This window comes from Gobius niger (assembly GCF_951799975.1).
Source record: "Gobius niger genome assembly, chromosome: 15".
NCBI classification, from domain to species: domain Eukaryota; kingdom Metazoa; phylum Chordata; class Actinopteri; order Gobiiformes; family Gobiidae; genus Gobius; species Gobius niger.
Genome location: NC_136866.1, coordinates 7,914,487 through 7,935,610, shown reverse-complemented (window position 1 = coordinate 7,935,610; position 21,124 = coordinate 7,914,487). Strand labels below are relative to the sequence as shown.

Here is a 21,124-nt window from a genome sequence, read left to right as displayed (position 1 = left end):
AGGAACACTGCTGTGGGAAGTACGATACACTGAGGGCTATCCTCTTGTTCATTCTTACTGCAGACTTTGTCTTATTATGATACAATAGTTCTTTTATCAGTAGTCTGTTCATTACTATTCACAATGGTATCCCACTTCCCCTCAGGCGTGTCATGGTTGGAGGTGGTGTGAAGAAAAGAAAAAAACAAAATGCAGGACTGCAACAAAACTGGGGATGTTTAATGAACGATGAAAACCAAAATAATAAAATCCAGAGAAAACCAAAAACTCACACAAACCAGACATAGACAATGATGCAACAAAGGACAAGGGAAACACAGGGGTATAAATACAAGAGGAAACGGTGCACAGGTAAAACACATCAGGGCGGGGCAGGCAGGTAACGAGGGAAGTAAAGGAAAATCACAAGGACAGAACACATGTCAAAATAAAACACAGGACTAGACCAAAGACAAAACATATCAAAACAGGGGAACAAAAGACAAATGATGACAAGGAGTGCCTGTCTAGATCGAATGGAGGAACCCGACCGAATGGAGGAACCCCGACTACAGGGATTGGACAAGAGGAACTGATGCTCCAACAAGGACTGGACGTTCTGGCGATCTTGTCCGTCTGCTGAGGGACCCCCATCGGCCCTGGGTCTCTATAGCCTGTCCGTACATGGGAGTGGATCTCTCCTTCTGTGGTTCTCCCCAGGTTTCCTTTTTTCTCCCCCTGTGTTTTTGAGTTTTTCCTTGCTGTGCCGTAGAGTCGCCACCTGCTGCCGACGCTTATTTGGACTTTGTGTTTGCCTGGATACTTAATTTGCCTGAACTTTACATTGTCTTATTTACTGTTCTGTTTCATTTCCTTAATGTTTAGTGCAGCCCTGTGAGGCAACTCCTGTTGTGATATTGGGCAATACAAAACTATTGATTGATTAATTGATTGATTGATTGATTGATGGAAGTATTAACTTGAGTACTATTTTTTGCCAAGAACTCAACAGTTTAGAGACAAATATAATACTCCATACTCCACTGGCATTATGACCACCACTGAGCTCAACAGAACAAGAAACATATTTAATTTATACTCCTCGTAATGCGTTTGAAAAGGCATTATGTTTGACGTTGGGACATTTATCTCAATTAGCCGTCCACTTGTGACAGTTGGAGTGGCTGCTCGATGAAGTTGGCCACATACATACGCGACACTCTCCTATAATTTTGAGCAGGGCTGATTTTGACACTTAGGTATTGTTCCAACAGCTTGCAGAAGTGTTTTTATGTCAGCCCCGGGAAGTCTAACAAATCAGCGGGGGCCTGACATGCAGCTGCATTGCCTTCTGCAGCTCTCAGAAGCGACAATTTTCGTCTCCACTTCATGCTCTATAGTCAAAGCCAACCTGAATCTAAACAACTTGAAATGACTTTTAGAGAGCAGCTGCCTTTCAGAAAAAGTTGGCATCCCTCCACACACTTTTATGTCAACACACTTATGTCATGTTGTATAACTCTAAACAAACTCTATAGAAACAAACTATATAAGGCCTTGGTGCTTTGCTTTGTGTATTACAAAACATGCAAAAAAATAAAGCATAAAGATTCAGATCTGTTGCGAGACAGGCCCATTAATTCAAGCACCAGCCACAAGGGGAATGAAACTAATTGTGAGATGTCATGGCTTTGTGGTTCAATTAATGGAATATGTATTTCAAGACTTAAAGTGGTGCTGCCTTGCCAATGCCAATGTCTCTCAAAATATAGTATTTTTCACGGTACAGCACTGCCCAAGCCTTTTGCTCTCAGAGGGCATGACACATTTTTCAGGGCTGTGTACTGTGATGTACTGTGATGGTCTGTAACTCGGCACATGAGGAGAGAGAGAAAGAGTCTGAGATCAGCAAAGGTAGAGACTAAACCCACAATTACTGAATGTAATCCAACTTCATCACATGTTGAAGTTTCTTAGCCCAAGAAAAAAGGTTTGTTTTCGTGCAGCACAAGGTTCGTTAATGATACATTGCACGGTTTGAATACATTTGTGGAAGTTAATTAAGAGGACGGAGTTGAGTGGTAAAGTTTATTTACAGCTGAAGAGCTTGTTAATTCAAAAGCTTTGCCTTATCTCTGTTTATAACCATACCAGTAAAAGTAACATTTGTATAATGTTGATATAAAAAAAAGAAATTCTAATAGTAAATCACTTCATAAACTAGTAATAATTAAGACAATAAAAAATTTCAGCCCCCCTTAAAGCAGTACTAAGTAACTTGTCAACCTTAACCTATCCTTTTCACTATCCCTCTTGGGGGAATACAAGTGTTAATGGGATGATTGGGGGGGGGTCTTTCATCTCCCCCTGGTGTCTCTGGCCAGAAAACCACAATTGCAACTTTGCTGCCTACGGGTCGGAGTCCCCAAACTAATAGAATCACGAAGAAGAAGCTAACAGGCTAACGGGCAAAGCTAACTGGGGGCTGGCGCCGCTTGGACACTATTTCCAGCCAAGTTTGAGCGAAATAATGATTTCCATTGTGTAATTGGATGTACAATATCCCTCTCTCCCTTTGTCTTTTCTGTCAGCGTAGTATTTACTCTCACGGACAATTAATGAGTAAAAAAACGCAACATGCTACGACACCTGCAGTGGCGCTTATGGCCTGTAGCTGCATGAGTTACTTAGTTCCACACTTGACAATTTTTTTTCTTATTTTAGGGTCTTTTGGATCTTTTTGCAAAAGGAATGTTATTGCCCCATAACATCAGAATTATTTGTGGAAAAAAAAGAAAAAAGAAAACATAATAATAATAATAATAATAATAATAATAATAATAATAATAATAATAATAATAATGATGATAATAATGATAATAATCTTGATGGGTGAGGTTTGCATTGTATTATGATTTGTTGATGGTGCATAGGGTCAACAATAGTCAGTAGGTGAAATGGGGTATACCTTTGTCGTCACATATTAACTCTGAAGGACGGCCGTGACGGTACAATACCCATTTCAAAACATTTTGACAAAAAGATTAAAAATCAGCGCCTTTAAGGATCTTTTCCTTAACTAACAGCATCTTGTATGTCAGGCTCATATTTTTACTATTCAAATGGCATACAGGATTAAGCCACATTTCAAAAATAACTCCCCATATTTTCTTGCATATTCCTGTGATAGTGTTTGCTCTTGTGGCTTCTGGCCTGTGAAGCGTGAACAGCATCATAAAAAAGTTATACCCAAAAGTAGAAGGGTTGACCAGCCATGCGTGGGAGCCCCCGTGCTTTTTTGCCTCTCGGTGCCTCTCCTGCACTGGGCACTGACTGTCCTGCCCTCTGTCCGTGTGCGCTCACGTCTCCCCACAGCCTCAGCCAGAGGTGGTGGAGGCGCCAGGTGTGACTGTGCTATAATGTAATCAGCCACAACGACCCGGGGCTAACTAACACTCGCGGATTATCTCGAAAAGAACAATGTAAAGGAACAGTTTCATAACGGCGAGGCCAAGGTTAAAGCCGGCATCGATCGCACGTCAAAACAATGCAATGAAGGAGGTTAGAAAGAAATAAATGGATTGAAATAGACAGAGCCACATGTGACGGAGGAAGAAATTACACGAGCAAAAGCTTCTGGCGGCTCCAATACCACAAATCTATTTGTCCACAATGTGTCACCAGGTTTACCAAGACTAGATTGCCAATTTGATAGGAGCTCAGCCGTTCCAATGAACCCAATGAATGTTTAATCCATGTTTGTTTAGCGGCTGAAGCACATCTCCAGATTTAATTTTCAGGCATGATTGTCCCATCAAGTCATGCAATAACAAATATGGGCAGTCCAGTCCAATTACATCCGTCAAGTCAAGTGCAATAAATCCCACGCTTGACTTTGGCAGCGACAGCGATCAGGTTCTTTTTTTTTTTTGCCTGTATGCTGTCAAACGCTCAATTATTTTAAGCATAGAGACCCATAATATGGGTCTCTATGCTTCCATATTATGGAATGCAAATGAATGTAGAGTGCACACACAAACCAAGTCTGACAGTGAGTGAGGCCATTAACAGGTAAAGTGTGAGCAACAAGAGAAAGCTGCCTTGAGGTTGTTTTTGTGTTGAGGATGTTTCACCTCTCATCCAAAAAAAAGGCTTTCTCATTTCATGCTTTCTGAATCTCCATGCAATGAGAATTAAAAGACTGTAGCTTAGCCCGGGCAGAACCTTTTTTTTCCATGTAGGAGTGAGAGCTTAAATGGGTAAAAAATAATGAAACGTTTGACAAGGAGGAGTCTATGTCCCAAACTGTTGATGCTGTGGGGTATATCAGCGGAGAATTAGAGCCATATTATGGAAATGAGGAGCTGGCCTCTCAAAGCTACAATCATTTGAGATGTTTATTAGGGATATGTGCGTTGTAATTCCTTTAGCATGAGGTTGCACATCAGAAAAGTGGCGGTGACGCATGAAATTACTGCAATAGTACGTCTCATTGGTGCGCACTACGCCAAATTTGTATTGTGCCACCATGAAGGTTACGTTTTTTGGCTTCTCACTAGGAAAACAGAAACAATTCCAATCCAAGAGGGAATTAAATAAACAATTCATTTCAAACGTCCGCTAATCTGCTCCACATTCACTCAGACCCTGTGTGGCAATGCCTACTTGTAACCAAACGTATGTGTGTTATCAAAATGCACTTTCCCTGCTCATGTCGGCTATAATGTGCAGAACTCCACCGAGATCAGGGGAAGCTTTTTTCTTTTCTTTTTTCACCAGTCATGGCACCGGGAGCCTTTCAAAAGCCCAGAGCCCAAGACTGACATGCAGCCACTGAGACAGTGAAGGCAAAATCACAGGGAAGGCTCGGTTCTCACGGGAATAGAGAGGTAGGGGGAAGTAAATGCAAATGCTCAGAATAAGAGAATATAAATGAGACAGCATTGTGATGGCCCATCCTACATAACTAATGCAGTGAGTTGAAGGCACATTGCGGAGGCAGAGAGTGTGGCCCATTTTCTGCAACTTGTGGCTCTCGCATTAAGGTAAGTGTATAGATGAGTGGGGCTATTTGATGGCTTTTTAACATCATTAGTGTGCCCTGTAGCGCTGTGGCTGCAACAATGCAACAAGAGGGGAGTCAGGCGCTTGCTGTGCTGACTTACAAAGTGAATGTCCTTGATAAAACTCACGTGAGCTCATGTGGATCAATATTTCTACACTTCTGAATTGTAGGGATCTAATAAAAAAAAAAAAATAGGGATCATGTCAAAGAACAGGCTTACAAAAACAACACTCAAACATGTTTAGAATCTCAGGTAGACTTTCGTAAATGCCATAAAAGTCGCCCACTTACTTGCTCCCACTGGTAACACGTCGCTGCCAACAAGCAACAGGAACGCAGAGTTGATCCAAACAAGCAGGCGAGCCATGTCTCCGGCGGCGGCGGCGGCGGCCAGCAGCAGCAGAGGCGGCGGAGAGGTCAGGGATTCACTTTAACTTAAAATACAAAACGACTCTTTACACTTGACGACTGGCCAAGCGTCCGTGGTTCATGGTGACGGCATCAGCGAAGGGTCTTTTACTGCACGCGGGTCAATAAACGCATTCAATGTCAAAGCGCGTGTAACGGGAGGGACATCATGCGTCTTCGCTCATTGTCGCTTTTGGAATCCACAAGTCGTTTCATCCGCTCATTGCTTTCCGTGAGGGTTAGGGTGCACCTCCATATCTGTCAAATCATCGAGCATCAGGTTGCAGGAAAGGAAAAAGGAAAAAAGAAAAAAGAAAAAGGCGCTTTCTCTTCTCTGTTAACGATGCGGTGAGTTAAGTGGGACCGTCTCCGCGCCGTGGACAGCGCCTGCAACTTGTTCAGACTGTTGTGAGCGGTTCATTGAGGGCTGAGCGATGCGCACGAGCCTCCACCAATCACGCCTCGGCTCCGGTGCGTGATTAGCATATCCCGACATGATTAATCACCCACGTGTCGCCGTCCAAACATGTACGGGAGAGGTACAAGAAACGCGCGTTCGTGTTTTCTCGTGTGTTTTCAGCTGAATTGTTTGAACTGCAGCTTGTGATACAGGAGCTTTGTGTAAAGTAATTGGGAGTGGTTTATTCTCATGTGCTCGTGTTGTATAATAAACCACATTACAAACCTATGAAGTAGCAGTAATACACAATGTAATGAAAATGTAATAGGGTGAAGGGACTGGTGGACATGAAGGCCAAAGTCCCTATATGGGGGACAAATGCAAAAAACACATTTTATTTTACCTTTTTGCTCTTTATTTCACTTCATATGATTGATGATGAAAGACCAGACTGTGACTTAGGTCTATAGGTACACACTGTCATCTTTAACCTCTTAACTCCCACCTTAACCAAGCCCATTTTCTCCTGTTTCAGCATTAATAAATCTAAAAGCTTCTTGACTGGAGAATTTACAACCTGTTTGGCCAGTGTAAGGGCTCATTTGAAAGCTAAGACCTACAAAACTGGTCTAAACTTTTTTTGCCGTGTTTTCACCACATATGTGTCATGTTTGTATCGCATTATTGACACATTTTTGCTGCTTTTTCTTCGCTTTTTAGTTGTGTGTGTGTTTGTGTGTTTTGGGAAATTTGACGCTTATTTCATGTTTTTCTCGAATATTCATAACTTGTTCATGTTTTTTTGTTGCTTTTTTGTCCTTTTCTGTAATGTTTCTGTCCCCTTTTTGTCGTGTTTTCATTGCATTTTTTGATGCCATTTTGTAGGTTTTTTCTTGTGACACGTTTTTGTTTACAGCCCATAGGCCGGTGCAGTGCCTCATTTGAAAGCTAAGACATTAGTTTCTGAAAATAGGTGCAAGATTTGTGTGAGTAAAACACAAGTGCAGGTAACCAGTTAAATATCTAAGCTTTTTAGTAAAAAAAATTGTGACTCTATATGCAGGAAGTACTCTAGTATTAGTAGATAGAGTAGTATTAGTACTAGTAGATAGAGTAGATACTGTATATTGTTCAGTACGTAGGCCTATTACTTCTACTTGAGTATGAATGCAAAGAAGAAGTATTTTTACTCTTACTTGAGTAAAAAAAAAAGTTACTTGCGCCAGTGTGAGTAAATTTCAAAGTTACAAAGGCTTCATGTCGACCTGAAATGTACGCAGTTTGTGTTTTGTCTCCCTTTTTCTTCAGAAATATATATATTTTTAAATCCTTACAATATAATATATTTTCTAATAATAATAATAATAATAATAGTAATGCCTTAGTCTTATATAGCGCTTTTCCAGACGCTCAAAGCCACTTTAAAATTGCGTGCATTATTCATCCACACAATACTCACGGTGGTAAGCTATATTATTGTGGCCACAGCTGCCCTGGAGGGTAGACTGACGGAAGTGAGGCAACCAGTCTATATTATATCATTTAATGTTTTGTTTCTCATGAATTACGTTATACTGAAACATAAAACAGACTTTTACAATAGTTACTCAGTACTCACAGTACTCAAGTAACATTTTCTCCAAGTACTTTATTACTTTTCCTGGAGTATTTATTTGCTTCTCTACTTTTTACTCTTACTTGAGTAAATATTTTTGGCTACTCCCCACATCTGCCTATTGGAGTTGTGGGTTTCTCGAGACGATGATCCAATCAGACAGTAGAATGAGTACCATGGATTGCCAGATCCATGGCCAAATGTTCCCATGTTCCAAACTATAAAGATTTCTCTCCTACCTCCACCCCAGCACCTGTCCCTCAAGTACTTATACTGCTTCTGCTGTATCAGGGATTGGAGGTTCTTGGCTTTCAAATGAGGAATAGCAAGGTCATAGCTGCATCCTACTAAAAGTGCATTCTAACGCCATCAACTTTAAATGCAGCGTTTTAATTGAATTTCACTGTGGTTCACTGAGCACAGCTCTCTTTGGTCAAATTTGCTGTTTAATTGTCTATGAAATATGCAACAATTTGCATTCATTTAAAACAGCCAGGGGCTAACATCTGTAGAATTAATCTTTTCTAAAAATAGCGATAACGATTGCCTAAACAGAGGGAGCCCTGTGGAGGGTCATTGTGTCTTGCTCTCACACATCACACAATGCACAGCAGAGTGGAGACGACAAGCGTGTTATCAGGAAGATGAATCGCATTGATATGCTCAGAGTACCGCTCCGATTGCTTGTCTGTCGGAAAATCTCGCTGCCTCTACATGCACAGTCCTGCACACTATGGCGCTATTTGACCTCATAATCAACCAGACTGCTGCATTAATATTCTGACAACTGCCTACTTCATCCCATATTGATTGCATTGCATTTCAAGCCATATATGCTGGAAAAAAGAAAACTCTTGTTGCCATGGTTTTTATGCACTTGCCAGAGCTCTTGGCAAAGACAGAAAAGCAGGTTCGACATGTTCAAGTTTCCATGACATTTATGTGACATTTATGTATACAGCTGTTGTAAAGCAGCCCACTGTGGTCTGATTTCACTACAAGCTTTTCTGGAGGAAAATGTCAAGTGCAATTTTTCTGACTTTTATTTTCATTTCTTATTTTCTTCATAAAAGTCATTAAGGGGTTGAGGGCAAAGTTAATATTTTGATGTGAATCCAGGTGGTATTTACAAACTTCTGTGCCACAAATTATTAGTCGTGATATGTTTTTATAATAATCATTAAAATATATCTCTATATATTATTATTAAATGCTAGTTCAGTGACTTATTTGGAGGAGACGTTGCCCATTAAGTGGAAAATATCTGAAGTGCGTGTGACACACTGAACACAATTTTTGCTAAAACATAGTTAACACAATTATATTAAAGATTTTGCTAAATATTTTTCTTTAGTTTGACCATTTTTGTGATGTTTATATTATCACTTCCTGATTGTACACTAAGGAAGTGACATAGATAGAGGAAACGATTTTAAACTGTTGCCGTGCCGACCACGTTAAGTCAATGGGAAATGAGTCAAACTGCTGTGGAGCTTTACCTTCATCTACGTCACTTCCTGTCAGTAACTTTAAAATGAAAATGAAAATAACTTTTCTGCCCAACATTTCCTCATTAAAATTGCCTTTTCACTGAAATAGATAATTATTACTTACAACCAAATAAGCCATATTTACAAAAGCATTGAAACCTGTCATATGCACTTTAGGTTTGTGTCCAGGTCTGAGCGTGAAGACTCAACAAGTTATAATTTTGCACTTCAATGTCCTGAAATTCTAAGAGGAGACATTTAGGCTCATTTTGTATTCCCATTATGGCCACCAATCTGTAAAGTCACTGTAGTTCAGAGTTGCTGAGTTACGGCAAAAAGCCATAATTGAAAATATTGAAATAAGTTTTATCAGCTCCCACTGGCTAAAAGTGTCTCTGCTCGTGTATAATCATACTCCCAATCATTACAGTTTTCTCTTGTTACATAATAAATAGGAAATTTGATGCATAACCATAAAAGTTATAAAAAAAACATATTTTCAGAGAATTCTGCTTCTGTCACATAACCGAGCAGAAGTAAAAATGAGTGGTTGGATGGAAGGGAAAAACACATTTGCAGGTAAAAGCTACTCATGAGTGAGTGCGGTAAATTGTCATGACCTGACTCATCGCAAAATAGAACCCTGAATAAAAAGAATGGTGGATAAAAATATGATAACATGTACGGCTTACATAATCTCACCAAGGTTCTCCTTTCTGAGCGGCAGTGCTGTGTAATACACAAATGCAATACTACTGGACCTTTTGGTGATTACTGTTAACTATATCAAATCACAAAAATATCTAGACTGTATGTTACTTTGAAACTGATACGATAGTTTTTATAGTGAGATGTTCACAGTGTCAATGATGCAAATCTTTGATCACCCTCGTCACTTTTAATTATGTAAGATTTCTGTTGTGATGGCGAGTGAATGTGGCATATTCATTATGCTAACCATAATGAATATGCCACTGTGTTTTATGATAAATCTGATTTATCTAATGTTTTATGTCTATTCTTTAGTGCAGTAAAAAGGATTATTCATGTACATTTCAAGCCACCTTCAATAGTAAATAGGACACAAAGAAAATCTTCATGTTGTACGGCCTTTATAAGTGCCACTGATCAAATTACCTGCAGGTCGAGGTCCAAATGTGGCATTTTTAATGAATAAATTAAAAAAGGGGTTTTCATAAAGTACAAGGTCACTGGTATATTCCAGACCACACTTTTTGGTGTAATCATTCCTTACTTCCCCTATTTTATTCTTGTCTGTTTAATTCTGTAACCCAGGAGTTGGGAAAGAAGAGTTAATTGCTTTGTGTTTAGTGCAAAGATGAGCGATAGAGGAAGAAAGTTGCTGCAAACTTTTAAATCCAGCAACAATGTTTGCAACTGCGATTTCAACTAGAGATTCCTTAACTCAGTTGTTTATCATCCTTCTGATATTAGTGAGCCTCAGTCCTGCTCTGAGTGAGAGACACAGGCAGATCTAACATCTAAGTAAATGCAGTGAAGTGTGAGCCCTCAGAGGAAACATTCTGATTAGGTCTGAATTGTCTGAAGACTCTAGGAAAGTTTGTGATGTGAATTTTGTGTCACATCATCCACCCCTTGCCCTCATTTCTCTGCTCTGTATTGGAGTTTGGTGTAACACAAACTTTCTGTACAAACATTTTAAAATCTTAGTTGTTGCGCTGATTCTTGTTTTGTTTTTTTTACTCAGAAAGAGCTTGGTGTCACAATGATGCAAGAGAGGCCTCCAGTCAAGGTCGAAGCCGCACGTAGCGATATTTACATTGGCATTTTGCTACCCAAACAAAAAGGCGGGAGAAGACGTGACGGCGGAGGATCTTTGAATGGAGAAGAGCACGACACTGCATACCGATCAGGGGATGATGAGCTGTCTTCACCGGTGAGCTAAACCAGGGGCTGTATGGCACACAGACGATCAGGTGTTACATAAGACAGCCAAAGATAATAGAGTGGTTATGAGTCCTCAGAAAACATGATAACATTTAGCCTTTAACATCAGATCTCCCGTTTCTATTGAAAAGAATCAGTGTGTAACAGTCATAACTGATGCCAGATTGCCAGCAGTATCCGCCCATAAGTCGTGTACTTCTCACTGCACCAGCGCCCGTATAATTACATTCGCCCTTGAATCATCATTGAGCTTGAGGTCTATTACCGCATTCATTTGGAGGTGGTGGGGCTCCCGCTAACTCGTGGCTCTGAGGCTTCCGCTGACTAAATGAATCAGGGTTTGACTTGTGTAACAAAAGCAAAAAAATATTTATATAGATATCAATTTAGCAGACGGTTTGTTGAAACCTTCGTTGTTCAGCCCGAGGGAAAAGGAGGCAGGGTCCATGAAGAGAGGCCCCATGTGCGCACTAGTATTGGCATCATCAAAGACAATTCCATTAGTACCGTAGTGGCGTCAGTCTGCGCAGGAGTTTCTGGTCAGGAAATGGATTGTTATATACTCGCAACTGCTAATTTATGGAGCAAATAAAAGCTGAACCTGAAACTTAGTAGATTACAAAGCAAAGGCGGTCCCACAGCGTGAAGGTCCCCGGTTACTGTGGTTTCCTTCATTAACCCAAGACAATCACCGCAGCAGTAAAACTCCTGACCAACATCTGTGCACCCACTGCTCCCGTCGGCTTCCCCTGAAAGCACTGGTTGAAGGATGGGTCAAACGTCATACTAACAATTGCTTTTTAAGATGTAGAAATTGGATGGAACTGTGATCCAAATGACATTCTTCATTTTGGTAGGCAAGCATTTATGAATTTATTACGAGTCACTTTTACTTGTTTTTTTTTTTTATAATTTCACCACTTCTGTCGTTCACAAGACAATGAATAATTGCTGTAAACCAGTCAGTTTTTATATTGTCAAATAAATGTCGAGACGCGAACATGAATTTGAAATACAATGTGGCAAATGAATCTCTATATAAATAGTATTAATTGCTGTGATAGGAAACTTGATTGAACTGCGATACACTTTGCAGGTTACCCAATAAATCAATAAATGGACATCGTAGTTTCGCTGTAGATAGGTGGGCTTATTAAGTATTAATAAGCATAAGTAATAATTTTAGGGTTAGGGTTAAGGTCAGGGTTAGGTTAAGGGTTGGCTATGAATAAGTGTATTATTAATGGCCTATTAATACGTTAACAGATAAAAGTATAATAAGAAGTGTGTTAATAATTTACAAGCATATTATTAACTCTTATTAGTACCTTATTTATGAATACTTAATGAGCACACCTTAATATAAAGCGTTACCTCATAATGGGAGGTTAAAGTATTGAATTGAGTATTGAATGAAACTTATTTTTAGATGTTTTTTTTTACAAGCAAAAGCAAGTACCGAAAAGAAATATAAAATCTTTATTTTCAAAAAAGCCTCAAACAAATGATGCAAATGCGTAAGAGATGAAATGGAAGGAAAAGGAATGAATTAACATTATTCATCTGCTTTATGGTTCTACATGACAAATAATTTTGTATCCAAAACAGTATCGTTCAGGTATCGGTATCGAAAACCAAGTATCGTTAAAGTGCCGGTATAATTTTTTTCTTTTTTTACGGTACCCAGCCCTACTTTTGGCAAGGATATATGTTATGACTATAAATGGCTGGTCACACTTTACTGTGTAACACATTAATAACATAGTAATATGATGGAAATACCATGGTAACGAGGGCATTTTGAGGGCCTCTTCCTTTACCAAGCACTAATCCCGTTTCTGGTATTGACAGTCTTTACATTAGGATTATAAATGAAGTAGCATGACAGATCTCTCTTCTGGTTATTGGGTAATTAACAAGTAATAATAATTATCATGTTAATACACGTTTATGTACAGTATAATGATAAGTGCTAATTGCTAAAACTGTAAAGTGGTAGCTATTATTCTTTTTTATTACTAGGTGCATTTAATATATCGTCCCGTGCAACACTTTGTTTAGCTGTGTTTGATCAGCTAATAAGCAGAAGCACTAGAATTACGCCCCAAATGAAAGCCAATTGTACTTGATTTTCCTGAACTTGAATCCATTCCTAAAAACAAATGTGCTCTGTGTAGTATCTGTAATGGTCCAGATGCACTTGATTGATAGAACCCATTAAAAAGGCATCAAAGCTCAAGAGAGAAAACATTTACGACGAGGAGCATAATGTCGACAAAAGCCATCGAAAACAGCCACATTACAGAGATGAAAGTGTGTCTTCTTTCATCTGCGGCTCCGCTCCCTCTCCTTCCCAAAGGATCATGGACGGTTTTCCTCCTGATGCTAATGATGTGTCGTCCATTCTGGGATCAGGGGACCATCGGCATCATCTTTGTGTTATTGTGCTGAAAAGATGAGAGAAGGGAGGCGCAACAGATAGTATACCTCTCCTCACTTCATTTCATGGCTGTGTATTGGGAATCTTAAAGCTATATTACACCTTTGACTCTCAGAAGTGTTTCATTTGGCTACTTTGAGTGGGATGATTGACAATTACACTGAATAAGGCTGAAGATCTTGAAAAGGATCCATGGGCAAATACAGTATATATAGATATATCTTGTAGTGTTTTGGTCATGCTGTGTAATCCTGACATCTGCTGGCTAGTTTGGGAATAATAAAATAAATAACTAGTTTGCAAACACCAAGGAGAAAATCAGCAATATGCAAATGCAGTCAATAAAGAGTATTTATGGACGGACATCAGCAGGATTGTGAGTTTGGCAGCACCTTTTAGTGATAAAGGAAATTAAACTTCATTCACTTGGAGACGGTTCAGACACCCCCTCTGCTGTCAGCTGGGCCCTCTCCAGAGGTTGCATCGATAGTTTTTGAAAAGCCAAGACTCACTTACAGTAAACAAAAATGTATAGTTTTGATGACTCAACAGAAAGGCTTTCCAAAGTAAGACATCACTTTGACAGTTTGTGTTTGGCTGATGCGAGTGATACACACAATGAGTCCAACCAAAACAACAATAATTTATTTATTTTACATTTTAAGATATTTTATGCATTGGATTGATAAAGACCACCCCAGCTCGAGCTCTAAATGTGGCATTTGAGGAACGCTGACGCACACTTCCTGTTTCCTTTCCAATCAGGAAATGACTGGGTTTAACCCATGCTTGGTGGGGCCATTCCACTCCTATCTTTAAGATACTGTCTAGCCCACCAGGGATTTAAAAAAAACCACAAGGTCAGGGGCTTTTTAAGGCTTCCTGTAGGCATCACAAAAATATACAATTTCATTTTTTGCTTTGTGTGTATGCCGATGCTATTCAAACATAGGGCTCACTATCTTCTGCATACATTTAATTACATGTTGTTATTTTGTGACTAAAATAAATAGAACAAAATAAAATGTTCACCTAATGGCAAGAAAGAAGCTCTTGTGAAATGTGTCAGACACAGCCAGACACTGGGTAACACATTGAAACATACACAAACAGACAATGTTGCTTACTCGCGTCCGTTGACTACATCTACAAACTCAACCGTAAGTGTCCTCTGGGTAAAAAATCTATATCCATTTGGTTTTCAAGGAACATGACGTAACTATTTCACAGTTAATGTGTATTTCACTGAGATCATCCAGTGACGTTTTTATGGTTGCAACTCATACTGTCCCTCAGTGGCAATAAGGAAGTCATTGAGAGTGTTTTGTAAAAATTCAAAAGTGGGCCTTTGTGCTGCCTCTTCTTTCCAGCACATCATCATGATCTCATAGAGTTCTTCAGGACAGCCCGTGGGACAGGGCATCCTGTATGAGCTCTCCAACATCTTGATCACCTCAGGGTTGGTCATTCCTGGGCATAACAAACATGCTCAAGATTTACACAATAAAGAAGAATTTTTACATGATTCCTTTCTCTGTTTTACCTGGATATGGTATTCTTCCATAAGTGACTATTTCTGTGAGGAGGATCCCGAAAGACCAGATGTCAGACTTGATGCTGAACGTGCCGTAGTTGATGGCCTCTGGTGCTGTCCATTTAATTGGAAATTTAGCTCCTATATTTCAATGAAACATGGGCAGACATGAGTTTAGTTGTGTGCTATAAAGGCTCGTAAAAGGCATTGGACAAAGAAATTACTACATTACTTTGTCCACTAGTGTATTACCCTGTCCTTTTACATTACTGAACAAAATCATTTAACTTTGTCAGATTTTTGTGTAACATCCTTGGTGTCTGTTTTGATCTGTTTTCTTAGTGATACTAATAACCACATGTCTATAGGTTGCGTAATAGTAAATAGTGCAATCACATAGTCACAGTCACTTTCGATTTGGTAGAAGGCAGTTAATGAACCTGCAGTAGCTCTGTGTAATAATGTAACACTGCCAACCTTCTTGTGCTGTGTATTCAGTCTCGATGATCCGTGCCAGCCCAAAGTCCGCTATCTTACAGTGAAGGGTCTCATTGACCAGGATGTTGGCCGCCCGAAGATCTCGGTGGATGTAGTTTTTCATTTCGATGTACGCCATACCCTCAGCTATCTGTCACAGAGAAAATGTCTTAGATAAGAAGAGATTGCACCATGCCTCCTGAATGCAGACATGCAAAAATGTATTTGCCAACAAGGGACTAATTCCGGAGAAGTTGACAGTGGAAGAAAATATTCTGGTTTCCTGACCGGATGTTCATAGTTGACGTGTAGAAGATTTAACATTTGACAGGCTCAGTACGGCATGACCACAGAACCACAAAATACAAGTTTGTTTTTTTGTTTTTTTTCACACTGTGTTCACACACTAGCTGGTGACACGACTCGCACATTTCCACATTTCTGTTGCCATAAATAAAACAGATTTGATGGTAGACTGAAATGCTCTGAGGGCGAGTTGACGACTTTTTAAAATTATTATTATCATTTGATGTTTTTTTGACAGTAAATAAGATACCCACCTGCCCTGACATGTCTATTAATTTAGGAAGCTCCAACTGCTGTCCTTCGGTGTTTTGTAAGAACTCCAGAAGACAACCTGCAAAGAGTCAAAACAAAGGACCGATGGACTTAGAATAGAATGTGAAACAGCATGTACAGTGATTTTTCAATAGCACAACGACAGAAACTATATCCTCTCAGAAAAGTGACACAGTTCTCTATTCCTGACTTACCGTTTATCATGAACTCGGTGACTATAAGGATCGGTTCTCTGGTGACCACAGCGTGAAGCCGCACCAGTCGCTCGTGCTGCAGCTGCTTCATCAGGTTAGCCTCTTGAAGGAAGGCCTCTGGCTCCATGGTCCCCTCCTTCAGAGTCTTGACAGCAACTTTCTGTGTGTTCTTATAGTAACCTAAAATGTCAATATAAATGACTGTTTTAAACTCACACCTCCCACGCGGTAGTTAACGCACTGTCTTACCCATCCAAACTTCTCCAAATTGCCCAGCGCCAAGTTTCTTCACCATTTTGATTGTCTCCCTGGGAATCTCCCACTCATCTGCGGCCCACGGTAGCTGAGGGGGTTTGGGTTTACAAGGAGCAGTGAGCCGCTGACACAGACCATCTTCTGTACCTGTGCCGAAAGTACTTATATTACACATACGCATATTCGGATTTTAGTAAAAGACCCTTCTGCCAATCCCACACAAGAAATGAGTGTTAACTTCCGCTGTAAGTGTAGATAGCAAACTTACGGTTGTAGTACTTGATCAGGTCCTGGAGGGAAACAAAGGCGTTTGAAGGAGTGATGTAGTAACCTCCTTTGTCCAGACTGCGGATCTTGTAGTGTTTTACAATATCTCCTCGACCAGGGACATAATCTCTGACTGACAGAGAGAAAGAACCTATAGAATATGAGAATGAGAATGTGTTAATGTTACCGCCTCATTGGCTTTATGACAGAAATAAAGTAAAACATTTTAATTGTTACCTTGACTGGTCTCACTTTCTCTGACCAGAAACGACCCAGGTTTGTTTCCTGGAGCTAAAAGAAGTCTTTCAGTCTCTCTACGACTCACATTTTTGAAAAACCACCTGTAAAACCCAAGTGTCAGTGACAGACTTACACACTGTAGGGTATTGCATATTGCAGGGGATGTGTTACTTCTCCACTTCCAGCGTATCTGCTTTTGCCACATAATTCGATGGTATTAAACCCTCCCGTCCAGTCGCCAGTGACCGTGCCACCCACCATTCTCCATTACTGCAAACAAAACATTTTTTTAAAAAAAGCAGCACTAATGCTTATAGCCTATAATTGCATACCACTATGACACTTACTTTTGCAAAACCTTGAGTCTGTCTCCCTTTTTAAAAGGTAGGTCAGTGTCGTTGGTTGCCACAAAGTCATGTTGTGCCACAAACACATTATCACCTAAAAAACGAAATAAGTTAATAATAGTATGTTCTTGTTCTCAAGTGTGCACAGCAAGTATGATGTTGTTGTCTTAACACTTTTTTTTTAATCTCATCTGTTTCCTTGAACCGTGCTGAGGAAGTCGAGACTGATTTTGATCAGTGTTCAACCCTCTGTTATTTAACCTCAGCAGCTCGCATGGCATTGGTAGTTTTTGCTTTTTTAAAGAAAACAGAACAATAAAAAAAATGTATATAATGTATATATACCGTTACTCAAGTATGGGTTTCCAGTCTTTTCCTGGCGACAGAAAATATAATTTAAATCAAGGTAAACGCAGACATTTGGAGCATTATAGTAAAGCTGGATAATGGACTTACAGTATGATTTGAAGACTGCAAGGCCTCATGTTTCTCTTTACCGTTATTGTAACTGTAATCCTTCTGGTCACTGGAAGCACAGCCCATCCTAGATACTTGGAAGAAAAGCAAATTTCATTTGCATATAGCATGAAAACAAACAAACAAACCAAAAACATTATAATTTACACTTAACAGCAGGGGGGGGAATTTCGAGGTATCTTTTATATGAATTCTTACCTTGAGTCTTCAGGCTCTGCTTCTTCCGGGCAACAGGTTCATGCTGCTGCTGACAATTAGATACTGTTAGGAATATGATTTGGTGAAGTCCCTTGATCATCAGTTGAAACCTGTGGTCCAACCTGTGGTCCGCCCGAAAAGAGGAAATGAAGATTATATGACTAGTTTACTTATTTATGCTTAAAGCACACGGCATAACATTTTGGATTAGACGGTTGCCGTCAATACAAAACGTGCTCCCAATGACCAGCTCAACTCAGAAAGTGCTTTTTTGTTGTAGTGGGTAATCAAAGAATGTGTTTGGATGAAGCCAGACTTATTTAAGTCTCATATTTGGCTGTCTTTATTCAGCATCTCCATGGAGACGAGCTGGAGACAACCCGCTCCCAGTAAAGTTACATTCAGGTCTGAGTAGAGCTGATCAGCAAAGACACACATTTCTTGGGTCATTTCACTTTGGTGGTTTTCAACAATAAACAAATAACAAGTGCTTGTATTTTATTCCATGTTATGTTATGTTACACAGTGTGGCTTTAACCAATAGTGCCACAATGTTGCAGCAAGAAATCAAGAGAAACAAGAGAAACAGCGGGGATGTAAATAAAATGAATTATTATACAATTTTTATATGTAAAGCAAAAAGAGAGAAAATTAAATGTACATACCTTGATATTTTTTTAGAGACTCGTGCCTTTAGTAAAAGACTCCAATGACCACAGACTTCAACTTCCTCATTGAAGTGTCTCTCTTATCATCTCAATTTTCTCTCTCTCTCTCTCTCTCTCTCTCTCTCTCTCTTGTTCGTGTGCTCCTCCTGTTTAAGAACATCTCCTTAGGGGTCTGAAGTAGAAAATAGGGTATTACCACAATACTAGGTTGATTTATCAATTGACTTGATTTTTGCAAAAATAAAAAAAATAAAATAAAATAAAGTAAACCAATTGATTAAAATTAAAGCTTCACGTTGACTGGGAAAAAAGGTTTCACTTGAGTAAATATGCTTCGCCAGCTCCCACACACACACCACTGGCATCTGTCACCTCACAAAATCAGGTCACTAGATGGCGCAAAAGAACAGTCGTATTTGCTGATGTCCCATGCGTCCTACGTGTGTGCACAGGTAAGTGCTTTACAAAAACAATTATTTCAAAAGATCGAGCTGTTTATCTGCAGATGACATAAGTATATGACCTAATTATACTAGTTTTACAGATTCAACCAAAAAGGCCTATAATTGACCTTGTTTCCAGTGCCAAGTTAATCTTACCTTGAGCTTACCTACCTTTGGGCCAGTAGTAGCATAAACCGTGCTGTGTGTGAACCCCCAAGTGGATAATAGACACGGGACGACGCCTCAAAGAAGCTTTGATTCAGTACTTTTCTGGTTGTAAGCTCCCTTGGTTCTCGGGCAGTAGGGGGCGATAGAGTCCAGGGTACAAATCCTAGTTCTACAGAAATTTCCTTGAGCTGGCCTAAATAAAGCAGAACTCTTCTTATTATTATGATTAGCAACATTCCTTTATTTTGTTTATACAAGATTCACAAAAACAAACAAAACATTCATTTGAACGACGTGACAGCCAATGTTTATAGCGTAGGCCTACTGATCACTCTTAATAATTGTAGCCTAATACCATTTTCTGCTCACAATATTAATCAGCTCCTTCCTATTCTCTCACGCAAGGCCCTGAAAGGGATTTACCCTTCTTCATAGTCCATGGAAACTACAAACACTACCAATATGACCTTGGACGCTTTGTTAGAGGCCTAGCAACCTTATAGTTGCCAAAAGACAATGAATACTTCTCATATTAAATTAATAAAAGGGCTTTTAAGGAAGAAACAACTTAAACAATGTTGCAACACGCAACTGCAAGGGACAATAAATCTTACAGCACCGGAAGTGTTGTTTCCTATGGGGGGCTTTATTCAACACGTAACATGGGGATATTACTCTCTGGGCAACACTTCACAGGTTTTTGTCCGGACCACCTGTGCTGTGTGCTGGGACTGTGCTGTAGTTCTCTAAAGGAACAACCTGACTGCACAGTAAACACAGGCTGCAGGTGCGCGCCACTGTTATTGAGTGTGTTCTGGTTACTAACTGCTCTTCTCTTTACACTCTCCTTGTTTGGTTCCCAGGGCCTGGCGGATGCTTGTGTACAGCTCGACTGGGGTCCCCCGACATTGCATCCTGCCTGCAGACGGGTCATAAGTGGCCCCACAGGATAACCTGAACAACGGTGGGAAAGAAAGGGAGCGTGGGTCTCATTTAGTTATGCGGTGCTGGCCGCGGGTGAGGCATAAGCAGACCTGCTGCCAACCAGTCCATCATTAATAATGTGAGTATGAACTGGACATGTTCTGTAGTTTCGTATGAATATATATATATATAATTAAATCTGCTGGCTTCCCAAAAGTTCATCAGCAGGGCCACAACCTCTCAGAGAAAAGAAATTTAATATATTCAAAGATTAACCACCAATGAATGAATTAATTATTAATACCCATAGGAAAAAAACTGCATCTTTTTTCAATAATAAAAATATGTTTGTGAAGGCATTTATTCTGCCTGTTTCATCTGCTGTATAGCTTGCCTTAGCAGCTCCTGTGTAAGCGATATCCTGTCTGTGTTAAATAGGCCCTGATGCAAGGTACAATTTATACTCAAACACACTTTGCCACTCAATTTGAATTCCATCCAAATTCAGTAGAGGCCCCTCTTGGACTTCCTGCCAGTGTGGGAACCATTTCTATCGTCTCTCACACATCAAATACAGAAGGATCTCCAATTTAGTTTCAAAGACCATGAAACAATTAACACCTTTAAAGCTATTGAGAGGTCACTTCTGTTTTAGTCAAAGACACATTCATTCATATTAAAAAGTAAATATTTTATTTAAGATTGAAATATATGTTATTTTGTGATTTCATTATAGAGCAGGCGATTACTACATTATCACTATATAATAGTGAACAAAGTCAATTAAAATATTGCATCTTCATCACCGCACTTGTCATTGCTGAAGTTCGGCACAGCTGTCGAGGGGCAGGCGGCTCTGATGTAAACATTTCATGGATGCGGGAAAATCCCTGATTATTGTGCTCCGGATGACGTTCCTCACTCCTCCAGTGTTTACTGTGGAAATAACAGAAAGCCGGCCAGCAGGTGCTTCCTCATAATGTCTTTTTTCTGCACAAGAATGAACGTTCTCAGACTCAAGTCTTTC

General features: G+C 39.7%; 2 protein-coding genes and 1 long non-coding RNA gene across 4 annotated transcripts in view; 1 reads left to right on the top strand and 2 right to left on the bottom strand.

The window, feature by feature from the left end:
• fndc4a (fibronectin type III domain containing 4a) overlaps positions 1 to 21,124 on the bottom strand; it is a 53,248-nt gene that overhangs the window by 21,878 nt on the left and 10,246 nt on the right. Inside the window, exon 2 of one of the 2 annotated variants that reach the window (XM_079571918.1) lies at positions 5,336 to 5,487. In XM_079571918.1, coding sequence (XP_079428044.1) covers positions 5,336 to 5,411 — 76 coding nt within the window. In that variant the 5' untranslated portion in view covers positions 5,412 to 5,487. Of the gene's footprint in view, positions 1 to 5,335; positions 5,875 to 21,124 lie in introns of those variants that run through there. The other variant, XM_079571917.1, reaches the window with a different exon arrangement.
• The window catches only part of LOC306974606, a 30,028-nt gene continuing 13,723 nt past the window's right edge, over positions 4,820 to 21,124 (top strand). Inside the window, exons 1-3 of the long non-coding RNA XR_013793652.1 lie at positions 4,820 to 5,024; positions 10,687 to 10,875; positions 20,037 to 20,236. This is a non-coding gene — a long non-coding RNA (uncharacterized lncRNA). The remainder of the gene's footprint in view (positions 5,025 to 10,686; positions 10,876 to 20,036; positions 20,237 to 21,124) is intronic.
• On the bottom strand, positions 13,967 to 18,598 carry blk (BLK proto-oncogene, Src family tyrosine kinase). The gene is made up of 14 exons (XM_079571914.1): positions 18,560 to 18,598; positions 17,895 to 18,016; positions 17,676 to 17,770; positions 17,565 to 17,595; positions 17,220 to 17,313; positions 17,044 to 17,142; positions 16,870 to 16,973; positions 16,634 to 16,783; positions 16,360 to 16,512; positions 16,111 to 16,290; positions 15,898 to 15,974; positions 15,338 to 15,488; positions 14,870 to 15,001; positions 13,967 to 14,796 (listed from the first exon to the last, which is right to left on the bottom strand). The coding sequence occupies exons 2-14, from the start codon at positions 17,992 to 17,994 to the stop codon at positions 14,594 to 14,596; spliced, it is 1,569 nt and encodes a 522-aa protein (XP_079428040.1). The 5' UTR covers positions 17,995 to 18,016; positions 18,560 to 18,598; the 3' UTR covers positions 13,967 to 14,593.

Coding starts and splice junctions, on each gene's coding strand:
- blk (XM_079571914.1), bottom strand. CDS start 17,994: ATGATCAAGGGACTTCACCAAATCATATTCCTAACAGTATCTAATTGT. Junction 17,314..17,564: donor AAACCCATACTTGAGTAACG/GTATATATACAT, acceptor TTCGTTTTTTAG/GTGATAATGTGTTTGTGGCA. Junction 16,784..16,869: donor AGAAAGTGAGACCAGTCAAG/GTAACAATTAAA, acceptor CATATTCTATAG/GTTCTTTCTCTCTGTCAGTC.